This window comes from Schistocerca gregaria, chromosome 7 (genome assembly GCF_023897955.1).
Source record: "Schistocerca gregaria isolate iqSchGreg1 chromosome 7, iqSchGreg1.2, whole genome shotgun sequence".
In the NCBI taxonomy this organism is placed as follows: Eukaryota; Metazoa; Arthropoda; class Insecta; order Orthoptera; family Acrididae; genus Schistocerca; species Schistocerca gregaria.
Window position 1 is genome coordinate 116,254,857 of NC_064926.1, and position 17,494 is coordinate 116,272,350.

Genomic DNA, 17,494 nt, shown 5'->3' on the forward strand with positions numbered 1-17,494 from the left:
GCCCAAACAAGCCACTGCTTGAAGTAGACCTTCACACGTTGACAGACTACGACAGGCTCATCATTGGGATGGATCTTAATGCCAAACACCCAGCTTGGCATTCTCAGGTCTCTAAACCCAAAAGTCGACTCCTCCTTGACCTGGAGGACACTTTAGCCCTGTCGGTCTATGGCCACCATTAACCTGCCCATGTACCAGTCCGTTCCAGTTCCCAACCAGACGTTCTGGATGTGGCGATATTCAAAAACGTCGCCATTCAGTTTTCACTGGAAGTTCTCCATAAACTGGCCTCCTACCATGACACAGTACCCTGCACGTCACTGATACTACTCTTTCATTTGATGTTCGTTCCACTGCGACCCTCACTGATAGGGGCAAGTGCACCAGGGTACTCAATAACACCACTCGGCGCGACCTCGACTTGACCGCACCGGAAAACATAATCCATGCCATGGATTACTTGAGTGCCAAACTACAGAAAGCAGTGAAGCTCTTCACCTCTTACACCATAAGTCTGACTGGGCTGACATTCACGCCCTGAGACGTTCTGTGCCTGCGACTGCCCATCCTATTCTTGCGGCAGCAGGCTTGTCAAATGATACCCTCCAAATCGTCGAAACGCTGGCGGACGTGTTAGGGGAACAAAACCACCCTCTTGTCCAAGACACTTCCCTGGACGAACCACAAGACGAACACGATGTCCTATCAGCTGTTGCCGCTTTCTGCAGCCGTCCACCTCTGTCTGCCTCCCACCTTACTTCCATGGCAGAACTCCATCCGATCCTATGACGGAAATGTGGCCGGTCAGCCGACGGATTGGACGTAATTTTAAATGAACATCTTTGCTACGGTCCCCAGGTCCCCACCAACATCAGGCCCATTAGGATCTTAAATACCGTGGTGAAGGTCGTTGAATCTGTGATCCTCTAACGAGATTCCCAACCTCTGCCGCGGCAGGGACGATCCGATTTGAACAGTACGGGTTAATTTCGCACCTGTCTGTCGAACTTCAGTTCCTAAAAATCATTTAACAAGTCAGAAAAGGCTTCAACACTGCCAAGTCAACAGCAGCCGTTTTCTTTCAACTCCTACGACAAGATCTGGCACACAAGATGCTGACACAGACCCCTATACTGGATGTCTATGGCACTATACACCACTGGACGTATCACTGACGCCATCGTCGCCCGCTTCCAGAGACAGGTGGACACCACCATCACTTAATGCCGGACAAACAAAATAGATCTCAATGCCGCCAAGACTAAGGCAGTCTATTTCGCGAAACGGCACCCATACCTCCACCGCAATATATCGCAGGCGTGCAGGTGCCCTTGCCCCGACAGCCACGTATCTAGGAGTTCTGATGGACCGCAAGTTGCCATTCCACTGTCATGCGGAGTATGTCGCCAAAAAGGGGCAAAACTGACCATGGCTCTGTACCCCTTCTTCCGCAGTAGGGAACTTCACTTACATACCAAGCTCCACATCTACCAGATAGCTATCCCGCCTTCTCTCACGTATAGTCGACTGCATGGGCAACGATTAGAGTCACCAAGATGTGGATGATGCGTGACTGCAGAAAAGGTTCGCCAGTGGAGCCTGCACGCCCCACCACTGACGAAAATTGTGTCTCTCCATGAGGAAGAAGATATCGTACCCCTCAAGACGACCATACGCAACAATGCGTAACGACTCTGTGAGAAAGTGGATGCACTGCGGAACACTGTCCATGGGTTAAGCCACATTGGGACCACAGTTACATGCAGCTGGCATCGACATCCGGATCCTCTAAACGTCCTAGAGGAATCAGATCCCGACCTCGGCTAACGACATGGCACGCCCAACTCGGCTACATCCTTCGGTGGGACTAGCCCCCCATTCTACATCCAAAGCTTTCCCTCTCTACCTGCCCATGTCGGGCTAAATTTTTTGCCTGAATGATGTCGCACTGTCTCCGTTGGAGGGTGGTACGGGACTCCACCGCCACACTTCCAAAGTACATGACGCTGCGTCACTGCCCTGTGGATGAATTAACAACCTCACCAACACAGTTACACCGCGAAAGACCGGTGATGCTGTACTGTACCATGTCACATAGGGTAAAGGAAAGAAAAAGAAGAAAAAAAAGGTTTTCCTCCTTTCGCGTCTGCCATCACTGTCTCAATGCAGGATCGTGCTCTGCTTCTTAAGCTGTATTACAAGAATGCCCAAAAGATCCGGACACTGAAGGGTCTGAAAAAAGGCGTTGGTCCGATGACTGCCGTGGGTCTGCGGAAAATGATTCGGAAATACGAAAAGACGGGTTCTTTTGATGTGAAACCTGGTAAAGGTAGGGAATTAAGTGATTCGACATCAATGGAAGCAGTGGCCACAGCAGTGCATTAGGAGACGAGTGCTGGTGTGAAAACGTGTAGTGCACGGAGAATTGCCCGAACTTTTCACATACTCGTGAGCAAGGCGCGTAAAATCCTACGAAACATCCTTCTTTGACGAAACTTCCTGGCAGATTAAAATTGTGTGCGGGACCGAGACTTGAACTTAGGACCTTTTCCTTTCGCGGGCAAGTGCTCTAATAACTGAGCTACCCAAGCACGACTCATGCCCCGTCCTCACAGCTTTACTTCCACCAGTACCTCGTCTCCTTCTTTCCAAACTTCATAGAAGCTCTCCTGCGAACCTTGAACAATTAGCACACCTGGCAGAAAGGATATTGCGGAGACATGGCCTAGCCACAGCCTGGAGGATGTTTCCAGAATGTGATTTTCACTCTGCAACGGAATGTGCGCTGATATGTAACTTCCTGGAAGATGAAAACTATGTGCCCGAACGAGACTCGAACTCGGTACCTTTGCCTTTGGCAGGCAAGTGCTCTACCAACTGAGCTACCCAGGCACACAGTTTTAATCTGCCTGGAAGTTACGTGTCAGCGCACGCTCCGCTCCAGAGTGAAAATCTCATTCTGGATCCTTCTTTGATATCCATTCAAAATTACCCATTTGCACGAGTTGCTTGCTGTTGACCTGCCAGCAAGAGAGACTTTTACTTTAGAATTTCTTGCTCGCATGTGTAGACAATGACTGGCCGTGGAAGATTTTGTGGACAAACTTCAATCTGAGAGGATATGTCAATACACAGTATTGTCGACTCTGGGCAACGGAAAATCTACTCGCAAATCAACCAGTACCATTTTATCATTTAAAACGCCACCCGTGTGGTGCGGGTTTACAGCAACATTTATCATAGGGCCATATTTTTTCGAAGAGGCGCTGTGCTTTCAGTCCTGTTACCTGTATCGTCAGTGGTAAGCGATTTGAGTGTCTTTTGGACAACCATCTGATTCCACCTCTCCAACAGCGTGGATGTGTGGATGGGCTCATTTAAATGCCAGATTGCACACCTCCGCACATTGCAAATCCAGTTAAGCAGCTGCTGAAGCGCCATTTCGGAAATGCTGGAATTATCATCCACCATTTCCGTACAGCCTGACCATCCCAAACGCCTGATCTTAATTCATGTGACTTCTCGTTGTGGGGCTACCTGAAAGATGTTGAATATTCAATGTTCCGATTGCAAACCTACGTGCACTGAAGACACGCATTGCGCAACATATTATGAACGTGACCCCAGAGTCACTTCGATCAGTTGTGGAACATGCTTTCTCGATTTCACCCTGTTACAGAAAACGGTAGACGGGATATTGCACATTTTTTGCGCCAAACGCACAGAAATTAATAATCCGATGTGATTTTGATTGTTGTTTTTATCCAGTTTTTGGCGCACTAAAGTTAAAAACCGAAGTGAGTGATGCTTTTTATGCGGATTTTCTCCTCTGGACAATTAAAAACCCATGTGAGCGATGCTTTTTATGCCTTTTTCGCCTCAGAACAATTAAAAACCGGTTCTTCCCATCCGATGTGATATGACCTTTCCATGGTGGATGGGCTTACGGAACTAAAAGGACCACACCTGTACGCCCATGCACACTTGATTCAACGTCAAACGTACATCTTATTCTCTGTTGTATGTTTCATTTGTTATTTTTAGTCGACGACTACTAAATTATAATGCTTACAGCGCCACCTATTGAAAAATTTCATAACTATTTATTTTTCTTCTGGCATACGTTTTCCCCCATCTCCGATAATATTCGGTTGCAATTTGACGTCATTCTGACCAGTGGTGTTGTTTCTACTGCGGTTTGAAAGTTTAACTTTGATTATAATTACCCCGTATGTAACGAAATACAGTTTTCATACCACGATGAAAGCAGTACCAAAAGCAATAATTCACTGCAGTTCACACCACAGAAGCACGTATTCACGACTGGCCTACCGGGCGTCCTGATCTGCCACCCGTAGAGCAATTCTGAGATGACGAATACTTCCACAGCAGCCTCCACCGAGAAACCTCTATTAACTGACACAGCAAAGGTTTGATTCTTGATAAGAGATTCCTGAACAATAGGTTTGCAGTCTTTTACTTCCGAGCTGCAATAAACACAAAAATGTATCAGAATCTCTTGGCGTCCAAGTCACCGTCTCATTTCAGGAAGTAAAGAAAGTTTAATTACTAGTACACATTATGTGATGAACAACGCCTCAAAATTTGATAAACACTGGACTGATGAGGCTGGTCGTACCACATTCTACTTGAATCAGTCCGTGTATAAAAAATTGTGAGTGACAATGGTTCATGGCGAACTAAACCCAAAATTATTGTTAATTAGAGGTATAATGAGTTAACAATTCGCAACATCAGAAATGAGAGGATGGTTTGAAGATATTGTACAAATGAAATTATTATTCATTCGTAAATTTGTTAGTAAACTAAGTCAGTGCTGTTGTATGTACTGTCCTTACGAAAGAGAAAAGTTCATACGTCGAGTCTATAAACTATTTAATCATTTTCTTTCATTGATTGTAGCGTATTTATCTGCTATTGCGCTCACAATTCTCTTGCGTCTAATCTAATGGCTCAAGGTTTCTTACCAAGTCTCCAAAGATATTTACAGCAGTAAGATAGGACGGCGATATGGATAGCTGCACTTTCTGACGTACACACTAAAAAGCTGTCCTTGCCTGCAGCAGTTTGGCGATAAGAGTCGGACGCACCGTATAAGAGGAGGTGGGTGAGTTCACTTGTGGCACTTGTCGAGAGGCACCCAGAGTAGAAGCCACTGTAACCATGAAGGCAGCCCTCGTCCTGCTCATCGCTGGTGTGTTGCTTGTGGCGTACTGCACGCCGCTCGCCGCAGCAGACGATGGGGAGGAGGTGGTGGATGAAGCAGCCGAAAACAGAGACGCTGATGACGACGACGCCAACAGCTCAGCAGACGACGACGCCGACGGGAGCGATGGCGGGGACGCTGGGAGTGTGGAGAACAGGCTGGCAGGCAAAGGTAAACACCAGCTAAGGCGGGTGAGAAGCGACCGGCCCTTACAGCCGCAGCATTCACATCATCAGGTTCTGGTGTACCTTCATCTAAATCTACATCTACATGGTCATTCTGTAAATCACATTTAAGTGCCTGGCAGAGGGTTCATAGAACCATCTTCACAATTCTCTATTATCCCAATCACGTATAGCGCGCGGAACGAATGAACACTTACACCTTTCCGTACGAGCTCTGATTTCGCTTATTTTATCTTTGTGATCGTTCTTCCCTATGTAGGTCGGAGTCAACAAAATATTTTCGCATTCGGAGAAGAAAGTTGGTGATTGGAATTTCGTGAGAAGATTTCGTCGCAATGGAAAACGCCTTTCTTTTAATAATTTCCTGCCCAAATCCTGTAGTATTTCTGTGACACTCTCTTCCATATTTCGCTATAATACAAAACGGGCTGCCTTTCTTTGAACTTCTTCGATGTACTCCGTCAGTCCTATGTGGTAAGTATCCCACACCGCGCAGCAGTATTCTAAAAGAGGACGGACAGGCGTAGTGTAGAGAGTCTCCTTAGTAGGTCTGTTACATTTTCTAAGTGTCCTGCGAATAAAAAGCAGTCTTTCGCTAGCCTTCCCCACAAAGTTTTCTATGCGTTCTTTCCAAATTAAGTTGTTCGTAATTGTAATACCTAGGTATATACTTGAATTTACGGTTTTTAGATTAGACTGATTTATCGTGTAACCGAAGTTTAACGGGTTCCTTTCAGCACTCATGTGGATGACCTCACACTTTTCGTTATTTAGGGTCAGCTGCCTCTTTTCGCGCCATTCCTCGCGGGGCGGTTTTCTTTTGATCTTCTGATGACTTTATTAGTCGATAAACAACAGCGTCATCTGCAAACAACCGAAGACGGCTACTCAATTGTCTCCCTAATCGTTTATATAGATAACGAACACCAAAGGGCCTATAACACCACCTTGGGGAACGCCAGAAGTCACTTCTGTTTTAGTCCGTGACTTCCCGTCAATTACTACGAACTGTGACCTCTCTGACAGGAAATCGCATATCCAGTAACATAACTGAGACGATATTCCATAAGCATGCAATTTCACAACAAGCCGCTTATGTGGTACAGTGTCAAAAGCCTTCCGGAAATCCAGGAATACGGAATAGATCTGAAATCCGTTGTCAACCATACTCAGCACTTCATGTGAATTAACAGCTAGTTGTGTTTCACAGGAACGATGTTATCTAAACCAATGTTGACTGTGTGTCAATGGACCGTTTCCTTCTAGGTAATTCATAATGTTCTAACACAATATATGTTCTAAAATCCTGCTGCATAGCGACGTTAACGATATGGGCCTGTAACATTGTGCACTACTCCTACGACCTTTCTTGACTATTGGTGTGACGTATGCAACTTTCCAGTCTTTGGCTACGGATCGTTCTCAGAGCGAACGTATGTATATGATTGTTAAGTATGGAGCTAATGCATCAGCACACTCCGAAAGGAACCTAATAGGTATTCAGTCTGGACCAGAAGATTTGCTTTTAAGTAATTTGAGTTGCATCACTCTAAGACGCTGCAGTCCTGGACTGTGCTGCTGGTCGCGGCGGTGGTTCGAGTCGTCCCTCGGGCATGGGTGTGTGTGTTTGTCCTTAGGATAATTTAGGTTAAGTAGTGTGTAAGCTTAGGGACTGGTGACCTCTGCAGTTAAGTCCCATAAGATTTCACACACATTTGAACAATTTGCATCACTACTGCGAGGATATTTACTTCTAAGTTATTCATGTTGGCAGCAGTTCTCGATTCGAATTGTGGAATATTTACTTCGTCTTCTTTTGTGAAGGCATTTCGGAAGGCTGTGTTTAGTAACTCTGCTTTGGCACCATTGTCACGTGTGTAGTTTCAGTGCCCGTCTTTGTGTAATTTTGTTTAGGTTTAAACACCTACTTGATAACGTAAATTATTCCTACGCTTTAAAAGTGTAGGGCATTTGTCTGCAAAGAAGACAGGCTGTTTGAGGAACTTTTTATAACAATTATGCCATTACTGAGAACATTAAATATGTTCCTACATTCAGCAGTACTGAACTTTAACGTTGGTTTATACTTGCCAAATACTGATCAAACACTGATTTTGATCAGGGCCCCGCTGATTCATGTCTATGGCACTGGAAGGGAGGGGGGGCTATCCGTCGTATGTGGATGATATCTATTCCGAAATCTCATACCAAAATATTGTCCAAATACTACGTTTTTATCAGTCATCTACACAGATGCTACAAAATTTACATTAAGAATTGCTACACCAATTAAAGTTGCTGAATAGGATATAATAGTGACAGGAATTCACAATCCAGATAGCAGTGCATCAGTGACAATACAAAAACATGTAAACACTAACTGTTACACACTCTTTCCTCTCTAATGAGAACCAGTGATAGTGTGTCTTTATCCAGTAGGTACAACATTATTAGTATACTAACAAATGTGCTAATATTGGTCACTGATCTTGATGTCTCTTTTTCTGTCTGTAGTTTTTATTACGTTATGTATAAGACTGGTTTGCTGAGGAGACAGTAATCGGACGAGTTACTTGATTGCAAGTACAATGACACAAGAATTCTAGTAAATAGTTGTCAATGTTGCACTACAATGTGAAAGACTGCATGTTGTTTAGTAAACAAATTTTTAACTGCGAGTGTAAGGGAAAATGTTTGTGACACTGTCGATTGGCAACAGTTTTCAACCTCTTCTGTGTTTCTAATACACATTAATGCTACAAGTCTCGGAAAACAGAATGCAGCTGCAGATGTAGGATGTAGGACCACAAATAGTAATCATCCTAAGAGTTTTCTTATTTGATAGAACGTGTCGTGATTTGCAAAATATACTTTCCTCAGGAAGCCTTTTGGCCACTTGTCATTTAATCTTTCATACACATACGAAGAAAAGTTTCTGCCGTTACTTTATCTGGTAGAGCAATACATATGACTTCAGAATACAGTTATTGCAAAGTACGTGATAGTTACTGAAACGCGGTTATAATGTGAATCATATAATTTGAAGATAAATTGTGGCGTTCACTCTGTTTCATGCTGCCCTCTTGCCTGAGTTTGAAAGAAGATTTTTAACTTGCTTTAGGAATGATATTAAGGAACAAGTTACAAAAGTTAGGTTTTACCATACAAATACCTTTAGGCCTTGCACCAAAGGGTCTATGTGCTACTGGTCTCCACACTGAAATGTGCTTAGCTATGATATTGTCATTTTAAAACACTTTTAACGAAGATAACAGCTCATAAGTTGCGTAGTTATGTGAAAAAAACACTAAAAGTGCTCTCGAAAATCGTAATACAGGCAGTATGTCATTGTTTTAGGAAAAAAAGTATGTCAAACATCTGCAACATAACAACAACTTTTGGTTATTATCACAGGTTCATACTTTACAACTTATCTCTGTGTAATTGCCATCAAAAAGGCCTGTATCAGGTACGTATGGCGTAAAATATCGACTTAAATTACATTTTACGTAACTCGGCTCACCACAACAAGCAGTTATGGCTTGGAGAATAGGCCAGCAACACTTCCAGAGAAAATCAGTCAGCAAACCAGCTGTGTGTCGTCTAAGTACTTCAGCATGTAAACTGAGTATAAAATGCAGGCTTAGTGATTAATTAGAAACAAGTATTGTTAATATGACTGCTGATGTTTTCTGGTGAGACATGAAAGTGAGCAGACATCTCTGAAACGTCATGTATGTTGTTTCCTGTTGGGCAGGTGCTCACGCCCGGGCTGGCCACGCCAAGCATGCGAGGGCAGGCAGCCGACACGCTGCGGGCAGAGCTGCAGTCAGGCCCCACGCCAGGTCAGGCGCTGCCCGCAGAGCCGCCCACAGCGTGTAGCCGCCGCTGCTGAGGGGGCGCCACACCGTGGAGGCGCAGTCTGCAGTTGCTCACACTCTCCTGTACCCTTTGCTCGCTTGGATAAAATAAAGCATCACTGCACTTTGTTTCAAAGCGATCTTTTGTTCCTCAGTATTTTATAAATATAAGCTTTAGCACACATGAGAGATATGTGAGGTCTAGAAAAAGATAGCAGAAGTTACAGAATTTTTGAAACTGCTTCTGTGGTCGACTGTAAATAATATGTTCAGTGATGTAACAGAAGTTTCGCATTCCTCCATTTTCTATGAACGTTGCACAGTGACGTAAATTCCAATTTGTATTTTTTCTTTAAGAAATGACGACCTGCAGTATAGAGTACTAGGACACAACACCAAATTGATATTCAATCCGTCGGTGTGCAGACACAAGAAAAGAAGTGCTTATAATAACAGCCTATTCTATGATTTTTAAATTAATTATAAAGTTTCCAAAGTTACAGAAATAATTAAAGGGAAGTCTGTGGACGACCATTTAGAGACGGAATGAAAATTAAAATTTCAGTCTCTAACTGTTGTAAGACTCTCACTCTCTTTTCTAGCTGAACTGATGAGAAAAAGTTAGCTGAATAAAATTTCCTGCAAATGTGCCCTTTTTATACAAAATTATGTGCCAAGCAGTAACTCATTACGCTACTTGAGCAAGGTTTCGCAATGCGTGTAAGAGGGAATTGAAACCTGATTGGTAGGTAACCAGAGCACACAGGATAAGGTTATGGTTGTGGGAAGGGGCCAAAATCAGTTACTGTCAGTTGCAGAAAACACACAAACTTTATTTTCCTAAAAGCACTTAATCACACATACCCTTAAAAGGATTAAAAACAATATGGCTGAAAGCCCGAACACAAGTTATTACAATTGCTTTAAGAAATACACGCGGCTGGAGGTCTTACTTAAAAAAGAAAATTTTACGCAAATACTCGGCTGAAGGCCACACACTGGACGAACAACTGAGTCTGAAAGCCTGGATAGCAAGAATTTGCCATAGAACAAAATTCTCCTTTTTTCTTTCTTTAAAAAAATACTTCAAACAAGAATCTTCGAAGTCTTAACTTAAGACGGCTAAAGGCCTTATTTGAATTTGCCATAGAACAAAATTCTCCTTTTTTCTTTCTTTACAAAAATACTTCAAACAAGAATCTTCGAAGTCTTAACTTAACACGGCTAAAGGCCTTATTTGAAAATTAAAACAAACTAAATTAATAGGCGGCTGAAGGCTGAAGGCCTCGCACCGTACATGACACAAAAATCACAATCTAAAAACAACAGAACAATGGTGCTCAGAAGTGTTCCAAGGCTCAGCCTGATGAGGTAACTCTAACGTAAGTTTAGGTGAGACAGACAGCCAAGAATAAGTTTTAAGTAGTCAAATGGCAGCCCGACCCAGGAACGGCTGAAGGACCGACCAACAACCTAATCAATTCCGCTGCGTCCACCAACGGCACGACAACGGAAAATATAAGCTGAGGACGAAAATACCAGCAGCACTACGTCTTCAAATTTGGCGCCTAAAAACAGCCAAGGCACAATAACCACTCAAAAATATGAACAACACCAAGGCTGGCAAACTACACGCGGTACGGACAGCATCAACACGCTGAGGAAGAACACACTGCGGAACACTACGCTAATGCCCTCGCCGCGGAGACTTCCTCGCTGCACTGTCCCAACCGACCGACTGCCTAGTCCAGTACGCAGACAGCATTAACATAGCTGCTCAGTCAAAATTACACAACCTAGACACAGTTCCACGAAAACACTTCCACAAGAACTCGATCAATAGTAAAAGCAATCACTGTGGAACAACCAGGACGAATGACAAGTCGACACACAGAGAGAACCCGAAGCGGTCGGCGACCAAATATACGTCGACCGATGAGACGACCGATCGAACGACCAACCAAGGTCGTCCCAACTCAAGTCATGTGTGTCAGCGTCTGGCGAGTCTTGTCTGTCCGGACCGCACTGCAGCTCCATCCCGACTCAATTACATGTCCGTTCGGAGCTCTGAGACACGGCGACCCGGGCACATTGGCTCGGACCCAACCATGCAGAGGTAACTCATGCCCGTTGGCCAGCCGACATCTTTGCACAAGGAAGGAACCGACCCACATCTGGCAAGATCACCAACTGATGAGGCCCAAAAACGGCCAAAAGACGAAATACACATCGCCCGATGGGACGAACGACCAACCAACTGTCGTTCCCGCTCCAGTCTCTTTCCGTTGGACAGTGCATGTGTGTCGCAAGCGGTGGGCGAGTACTGGCTGCTGGACGTCATTGACGCTGCGGCCCGATTGAACCCCCGCCACATGACGAGCCGGAAATACTAACGGTCGCTTCAAAGATAATACGACAGTGCTTTTATCGATACACGCTGCTGCTGCCACTCACGGGCAGGCAAGCCAGCAACTTAGTGACGCAAGTAAATCGAATAAGAAACGAGGTGACAGTTCCGTAAAGAGAAGCTGTGAAGCAAGAAACGGCATGAATACGAGCCGCGCACGGGGCAGGAATGCTTATATTGTGCAACTGGAAAAAAAAAATGTGGGCATAAATGAATCTTTGAGTGAATTTAGGATCACAGTTGATTTTATAACTTGATTTGGTGAATGCATACTTAATCTGACTTGTGGATAGGCGAAGTGAAATGAGGATGTGAGCCACAATCAAATAGCCCAACACATGTCTACACAAGAAAATGAAATATTACCATTATGTCGAATATAATCTGGAACAAAGCAAGTAACCTCAGAGTCCCAGCAACATCACTTATCTTCTTGGCTATAAAGAATCCAACAATTTCAAAGAGCTTCTGTTGATTGCATGTTTGCTTCACATAGATGAATACTGCTGCTGAATGCAAAATTGACAGTATAGTTTGTGTTCAGATTAAATACAGATTCTACAATGAATAATGAACCACGCATGTAGTCGAATTTTAGCATATATTTCATACGTCACAGGCGAAGGAAAACAAATAATACGTGTTTCAGTATATTCTACTGTTACAAATGATTAGAAGGTCGCAATATATGAAAAATTCAACACATAAAAACTGTGGACACATTAGCAAATCATTAAAATACTTGAATTAGTGGAAAAGTGACGTAGCCAGTACCTCAAGAGTACGGATGAATCAGCGAGAAACTGATACTGTACCACAGTCGTTTACTACGATACATCTTTTTCAAAAAGGAAGCTAAGTCTGAACACAAGTCTAGGCCGATTTAAAGATCCAAAACGATGCAGACAGAATATTACGCCAAGCTGCATAAAGCTTCCCTCAACCTCACAATATTAGTTGTAATTTGTAGCCTGAGAACGGCCTCGCCTCAGACTCCCAGTGCCCATGAGCAAGCCGCCACACCCATCTTCTAGGACACACCATATGGAAATACCAGGAACAGAACACTCAAAAAGTGACTAAATAATCCCGCAAAACTGTTCACAACGTCTCCAAAGTATAGGTTTGCTGATGTGACTTTACTCGATAGTTCAAAGACCATAACATATTAAGTAGTCAATACTACTAGTGCAGATTCTCTTTCCAATGCACTTGAGAGTCACAACTCGCCTGCGACTGAATGATTCGAGTGTTCACAAAAATGGTTCAAATGGCTCTGAGCACTATGGGACTTAACATCTTAGGTCATCAGTCCCCTAGAACTTAGAACTACTTAAACCTAACTAACCTAAGGACATCACACACATCCATGTCCGAGGCAGGATTCGAACCTGCGACCGTAGCAGTCGCGCGGTTCCGGACTGAGCGCGTAGAACCGCGAGACCACCGCGGCCGGCGAGTGTCCACATTTTAACGAAAAATTTTCATCACATTCGCCTCGCAGTAAGATCAGATTTTGAATGTTCCATTCGAGGGTGTCCAGCAGAAGACGTTCCAGAAATGATAACATTATCTTCCATATACACATGAAACGAAGATAACACTTGCTTAGTATCTACGCTTACCTATAATAGTCTGATGGAGGGAATAGACACCATGAATCTTGCAGGGCTGTCCATAAAGCTGTAAGAGTATGAGCGGGTAGAGGTCTGAACAGTAATCTGAAAGGCATTCCCGATATGCTGAACAATGTTCATGTCTGGGGATTTTGATGCCAGTGGAAGTATTTAAACTCATAATTCCTGGAGAAACTCTGTAGTAGTACTGTACATAAGAGGTGTCACATTGTCGTGCTGGAACGCTCAATGGACGTGAATGGATGTAAGTCATCAGACAGAATACTTATTTACTTGTCATCTATCAGAGACGTATCTAAACGTATCAGGGGTCCCATATCACTCCACTACACACACCACACACTATTACAGAGCCTCCACCAGCTTGAACAGTCGCCTGCTGACAGGCAGGATCCATGGACTGATGAGGTTGTCTCCATACGCGTACACATCCATCAGCTCGATACAATTTCAAACGAGATTCTTTCGACCAGACAACATATTTCCAATCATGGACAGTCCAATGTCGGTCTTGACAGGCCCAGGCGAGGACTAAGACTCTCTTTCGTGCAGCAATCAAGGGTATACGAGTGGGCTCTCGGCTGCGAAAGCTCATATTGATGATGTTTCGCTGACACTTGCTGATGGCCCAACATTGAAATCAGCAGTACTTTGCGGAATGGTTATACTTCTGTCACGCTGAGCGATTCTCTCCATTCGACGTTGGTTCCACTCTTGCTGCATCTTTTTTCAGTGTATATTCAGTTATTAATGACACATTCTCCTCATTAATAACTTAAATACTATGTACTAATACAGTGTTAATTACAATCTTTTGTCTGATACAGAACACATAAACACTATTTAAATAACAGTCTTTTTTTCTGAATAGGAATACAAATATCTACATATGAAACGAATTTGGCACAAAACGGAACTTTTTATAGCTACCGTCCTACTAAAACACATAACGATCTAATCTCTTAGCCTTTGCTGCTTCACTGTGTTTGCTGTTCTGAGGCAATGGATGAGTTTATTGCTATTCGTATGCCGTGGACAATGTATCTGACGACTGTCAAGTGATTGGAAGATGCTGTCACGTGTCTTGGGAGGACTACCAGGAGTTGTGCACCAGAGACACCAGTGGTACCTTAACTGCTATCGTTACCTCTGGATAATGTCTGTCCTGTACGAAGCACAAGACCCATCATTAGTCGTCAGCTTGACTGTAAATAGCGCTTCAGTAGTAGGCCAATATGTGAAGTACAGGGAGACAGAGCTCGTGGATAACTCAGGATGTTGCACCAATCAAAATAGCCAGCAACTACGAGTTGCTGTTTACCACTGAAACTTAAACTATCCCAAAGAGACTCGCCTTCAGTTGCTGGGAAACCTGCAGTGCCCTGTGTCAAGGGACAGCAGAATCAAACGGGTAGGAGTCTATTAATCATCGGCAGTTCAAATGGACGGTGAATAATGGTATCCCTTAGTGAAATGGCAGCGATGGATGGGAAGGAACACCAAGTGCACAAGAGCACCCAGTAAGTATACCTGCACGCCTCATCCTGCACGCTGCAGAGGTTATTCCAGCAGACATTGAAGCAAAAGGATACAAGCAACTGCAAGGTGTGGAAGTTGGAATAAACGAAGCGTCTTATCTAGACTCTGGATCTACTTGGGCCAAAAATGGCTCTAAGCACTATAGGACTTAACATCTGAGGTCATCATCCCCTTACACTTAGAACCACTTAAACCTAACTTCAACCAAGGACACACACACATCCATGCCCGAGGCAGGATTCGAACCTGCGACCGTAGCAGCAGATCGGTTCCGGACTGAACCGCCTAGAACCGTCTCTGTTTGCACAAATAGGGGCCACGACCAGTTCTGGTGACAATGCTTCAGATTTTGAGCATCAGTGGAACACTGTGAACAAGGCTGGTATTCTCATTACTTCTGCGTGCTCTCAGGGGCCCTACACGATATTATGCAGGTGTACCAGTTCCTTCAGCTCTTCAGTGGATTTAAAAAGTTGCTTTACTTTACTATGGTCTTGAATCTTAGTTAGCTTAATAAACCTACTTTGTCATAGTGCCCTGGTTAACTATGTGATCTACATGTTGTTCTTCTGTTACTTATTACTGATGTGCGTCCACTTGAAAGGTATCTAATTACTGGTTGCCTCATTTGAATGAAATATCTTACGCTTTATACAAAAGTAAGCTACACAAATAAATATTGTAACCAAGATTATGCTTGTCGTTGATAAACTCTAAATGATTGTGTTACATCTACGAACTCATCAAATTTTTTCATGTGTTGCACTATTTGATTGACTAAATTTTTTCCTTTCTCTGCAGATATTAATTTGTCTATTGATTGTAGCAAAACTGAATCTAAGGCAACGATAGTAAAAGTTAAGTTTCGATTAGATAAGGCATGTGATGGTTTCTGCGGCCAATACAGCATTGGTCGGAATTAGTTTATCATTGTTGTGCCAGTGATGGTAGCTGGAAGATGAAATTGTCTTCCTGCTATTGACAACTAGTTCCGTTAATTAACAATCTGTTGCCTAGTGATTCTAGTTTCATTACCGCAGCTGGTTTACCGTTTCTGCAGCAAGTGAAAATTACTAGTGTAAATACAGAGTGAAGCCAGGGATCTCCAATTTACTGAAATTTTTTCTGAGGCGCTAAGACTTTTTCCTTGCTCTCTGCTGCTTCCATTTTCCCCAAGAGCAACTGTGTGTCACATCATTGGTTGCTCGTGTGCATCTTCCTTGTTAAACAAATAACATTTTCGCTAATACAGTCTTTGAAATATGCTACAGATATGATGACACGAGTATCTCTCCGTCTGGAAAGAGATGATACTTCACGAGCTTGTATCTGTATCCATTTCACAAATTGTACTCCAATTAATAGGGTGTGGATTTACCTTGTGACACTGTTACTGTGAATTTATTCCTACTATTGGAAATACAATTTTAATGTGCAGTGTAGCATGATCAGTACCTACTCTCACATCTGATGTACGATGAAATAAAGTTAAATTCTTTTTTATTATAGGCACGAATTGTTGTAGCATTCGGGAGAGTCCCTTTGTGCTTTCTGTAATACCATCAGCACCTGATGTGGATTTAATGACATGGAACTCAACTGGCCATGTATTCCTTAATGCAAAGTTTCGACCTCGATTCTTGCATTGTCTAACCTATCTGCTTAAGTTTATAATGATGTAGCTATTAACACTTTTTCACCTGATCTTCTTCACCGGGTTTGTAGTTTTCTGGATCATTGTTGAATACATTCCTGGAGCTACGTGCATATTGTTCTAATCATGATGTTATGTTTCGTACCATTTTTATAAGACTGAGTATTCCTTGTTCCATTTCCCGACACTTATTGTGTGCAAATCTATTTTTGTTTTTTATCTTATGTTAACTCTTGTACATTTCCAACTGTACCGTTTAAATTCTTGATATCCTCGTTGTCCGCTGTTCCAAACACAGTTTTGAACAGTTTCGCTCCTTCATCTAACCAACCTCGCTTTTTACGTATTACAGTCTGTGGTACAATTTCTGTTATCTGCTGCAACTGAGTCTTCAGTTTATCACACAAGAGTTTTAGCTTCAGATACTCTTTCTGAAAATATTCCAACAGGCCTCCTGTCTCCACTTCCTTTTGTAAAGCTGTAAACTCATCCTGTAGTCTCTGTATATCATTCCGTACTTCCAAGATGTTAAAAGTAAAAGAGACTGTCAGTCTGGGAGTCGTAAGTAGAACATCTGATTGCGTAGCAAATAAAACTGTAGCAGTATAGTAGTGCTATGCTCAGAAAATGTGTTCTGATCAGCGCCTTGACACACCATCAATTCCCACCCTTCTTTATACATTTGAATAAATACAGAACACGAGAAGCAAATAAAATTAAGACTAAACTATGTAACAAGTAAATAAGATATGTGCATTGTGTCCCAGAACTTACGCTATTTACTTCTAGGTCTAACTGCATAAGGTACGTCTCTCTGATGCATCTGCTTCGTTTGTATTTCTGTCTTCTCCACAACTGGTTTTACTCTAATTACATGCACTTCAGAACTTCTTATTGGTAACTGCAATTGGACATTGTCTGGCAAAGTCATTTCGATAATGTGGTAAATCCCTTGGTATTTCATTAATTTTTTTTTTCGTTTTGT

The 17,494-nt window shown here is 43.0% G+C and overlaps 1 protein-coding gene across 3 annotated transcripts in view; it reads left to right on the forward strand.

Annotated features, from left to right (window-relative positions):
- The window catches only part of LOC126282247 (uncharacterized), a 362,102-nt gene that overhangs the window by 147,367 nt on the left and 197,241 nt on the right, over nucleotides 1-17,494 (forward strand). The window contains exons 1-2 of one of the 3 annotated variants that reach the window (XM_049981839.1): nucleotides 5,128-5,398; nucleotides 9,170-9,257. The exons of 1 other annotated variant lie outside the window; for it this stretch is intronic. In XM_049981839.1, coding sequence (XP_049837796.1) covers nucleotides 5,185-5,398; nucleotides 9,170-9,257 — 302 coding nt within the window. In that variant the 5' untranslated portion in view covers nucleotides 5,128-5,184. Of the gene's footprint in view, nucleotides 1-5,127; nucleotides 5,399-9,169; nucleotides 9,258-17,494 lie in introns of those variants that run through there. One more of the 3 variants, XM_049981840.1, reaches the window with a different exon arrangement.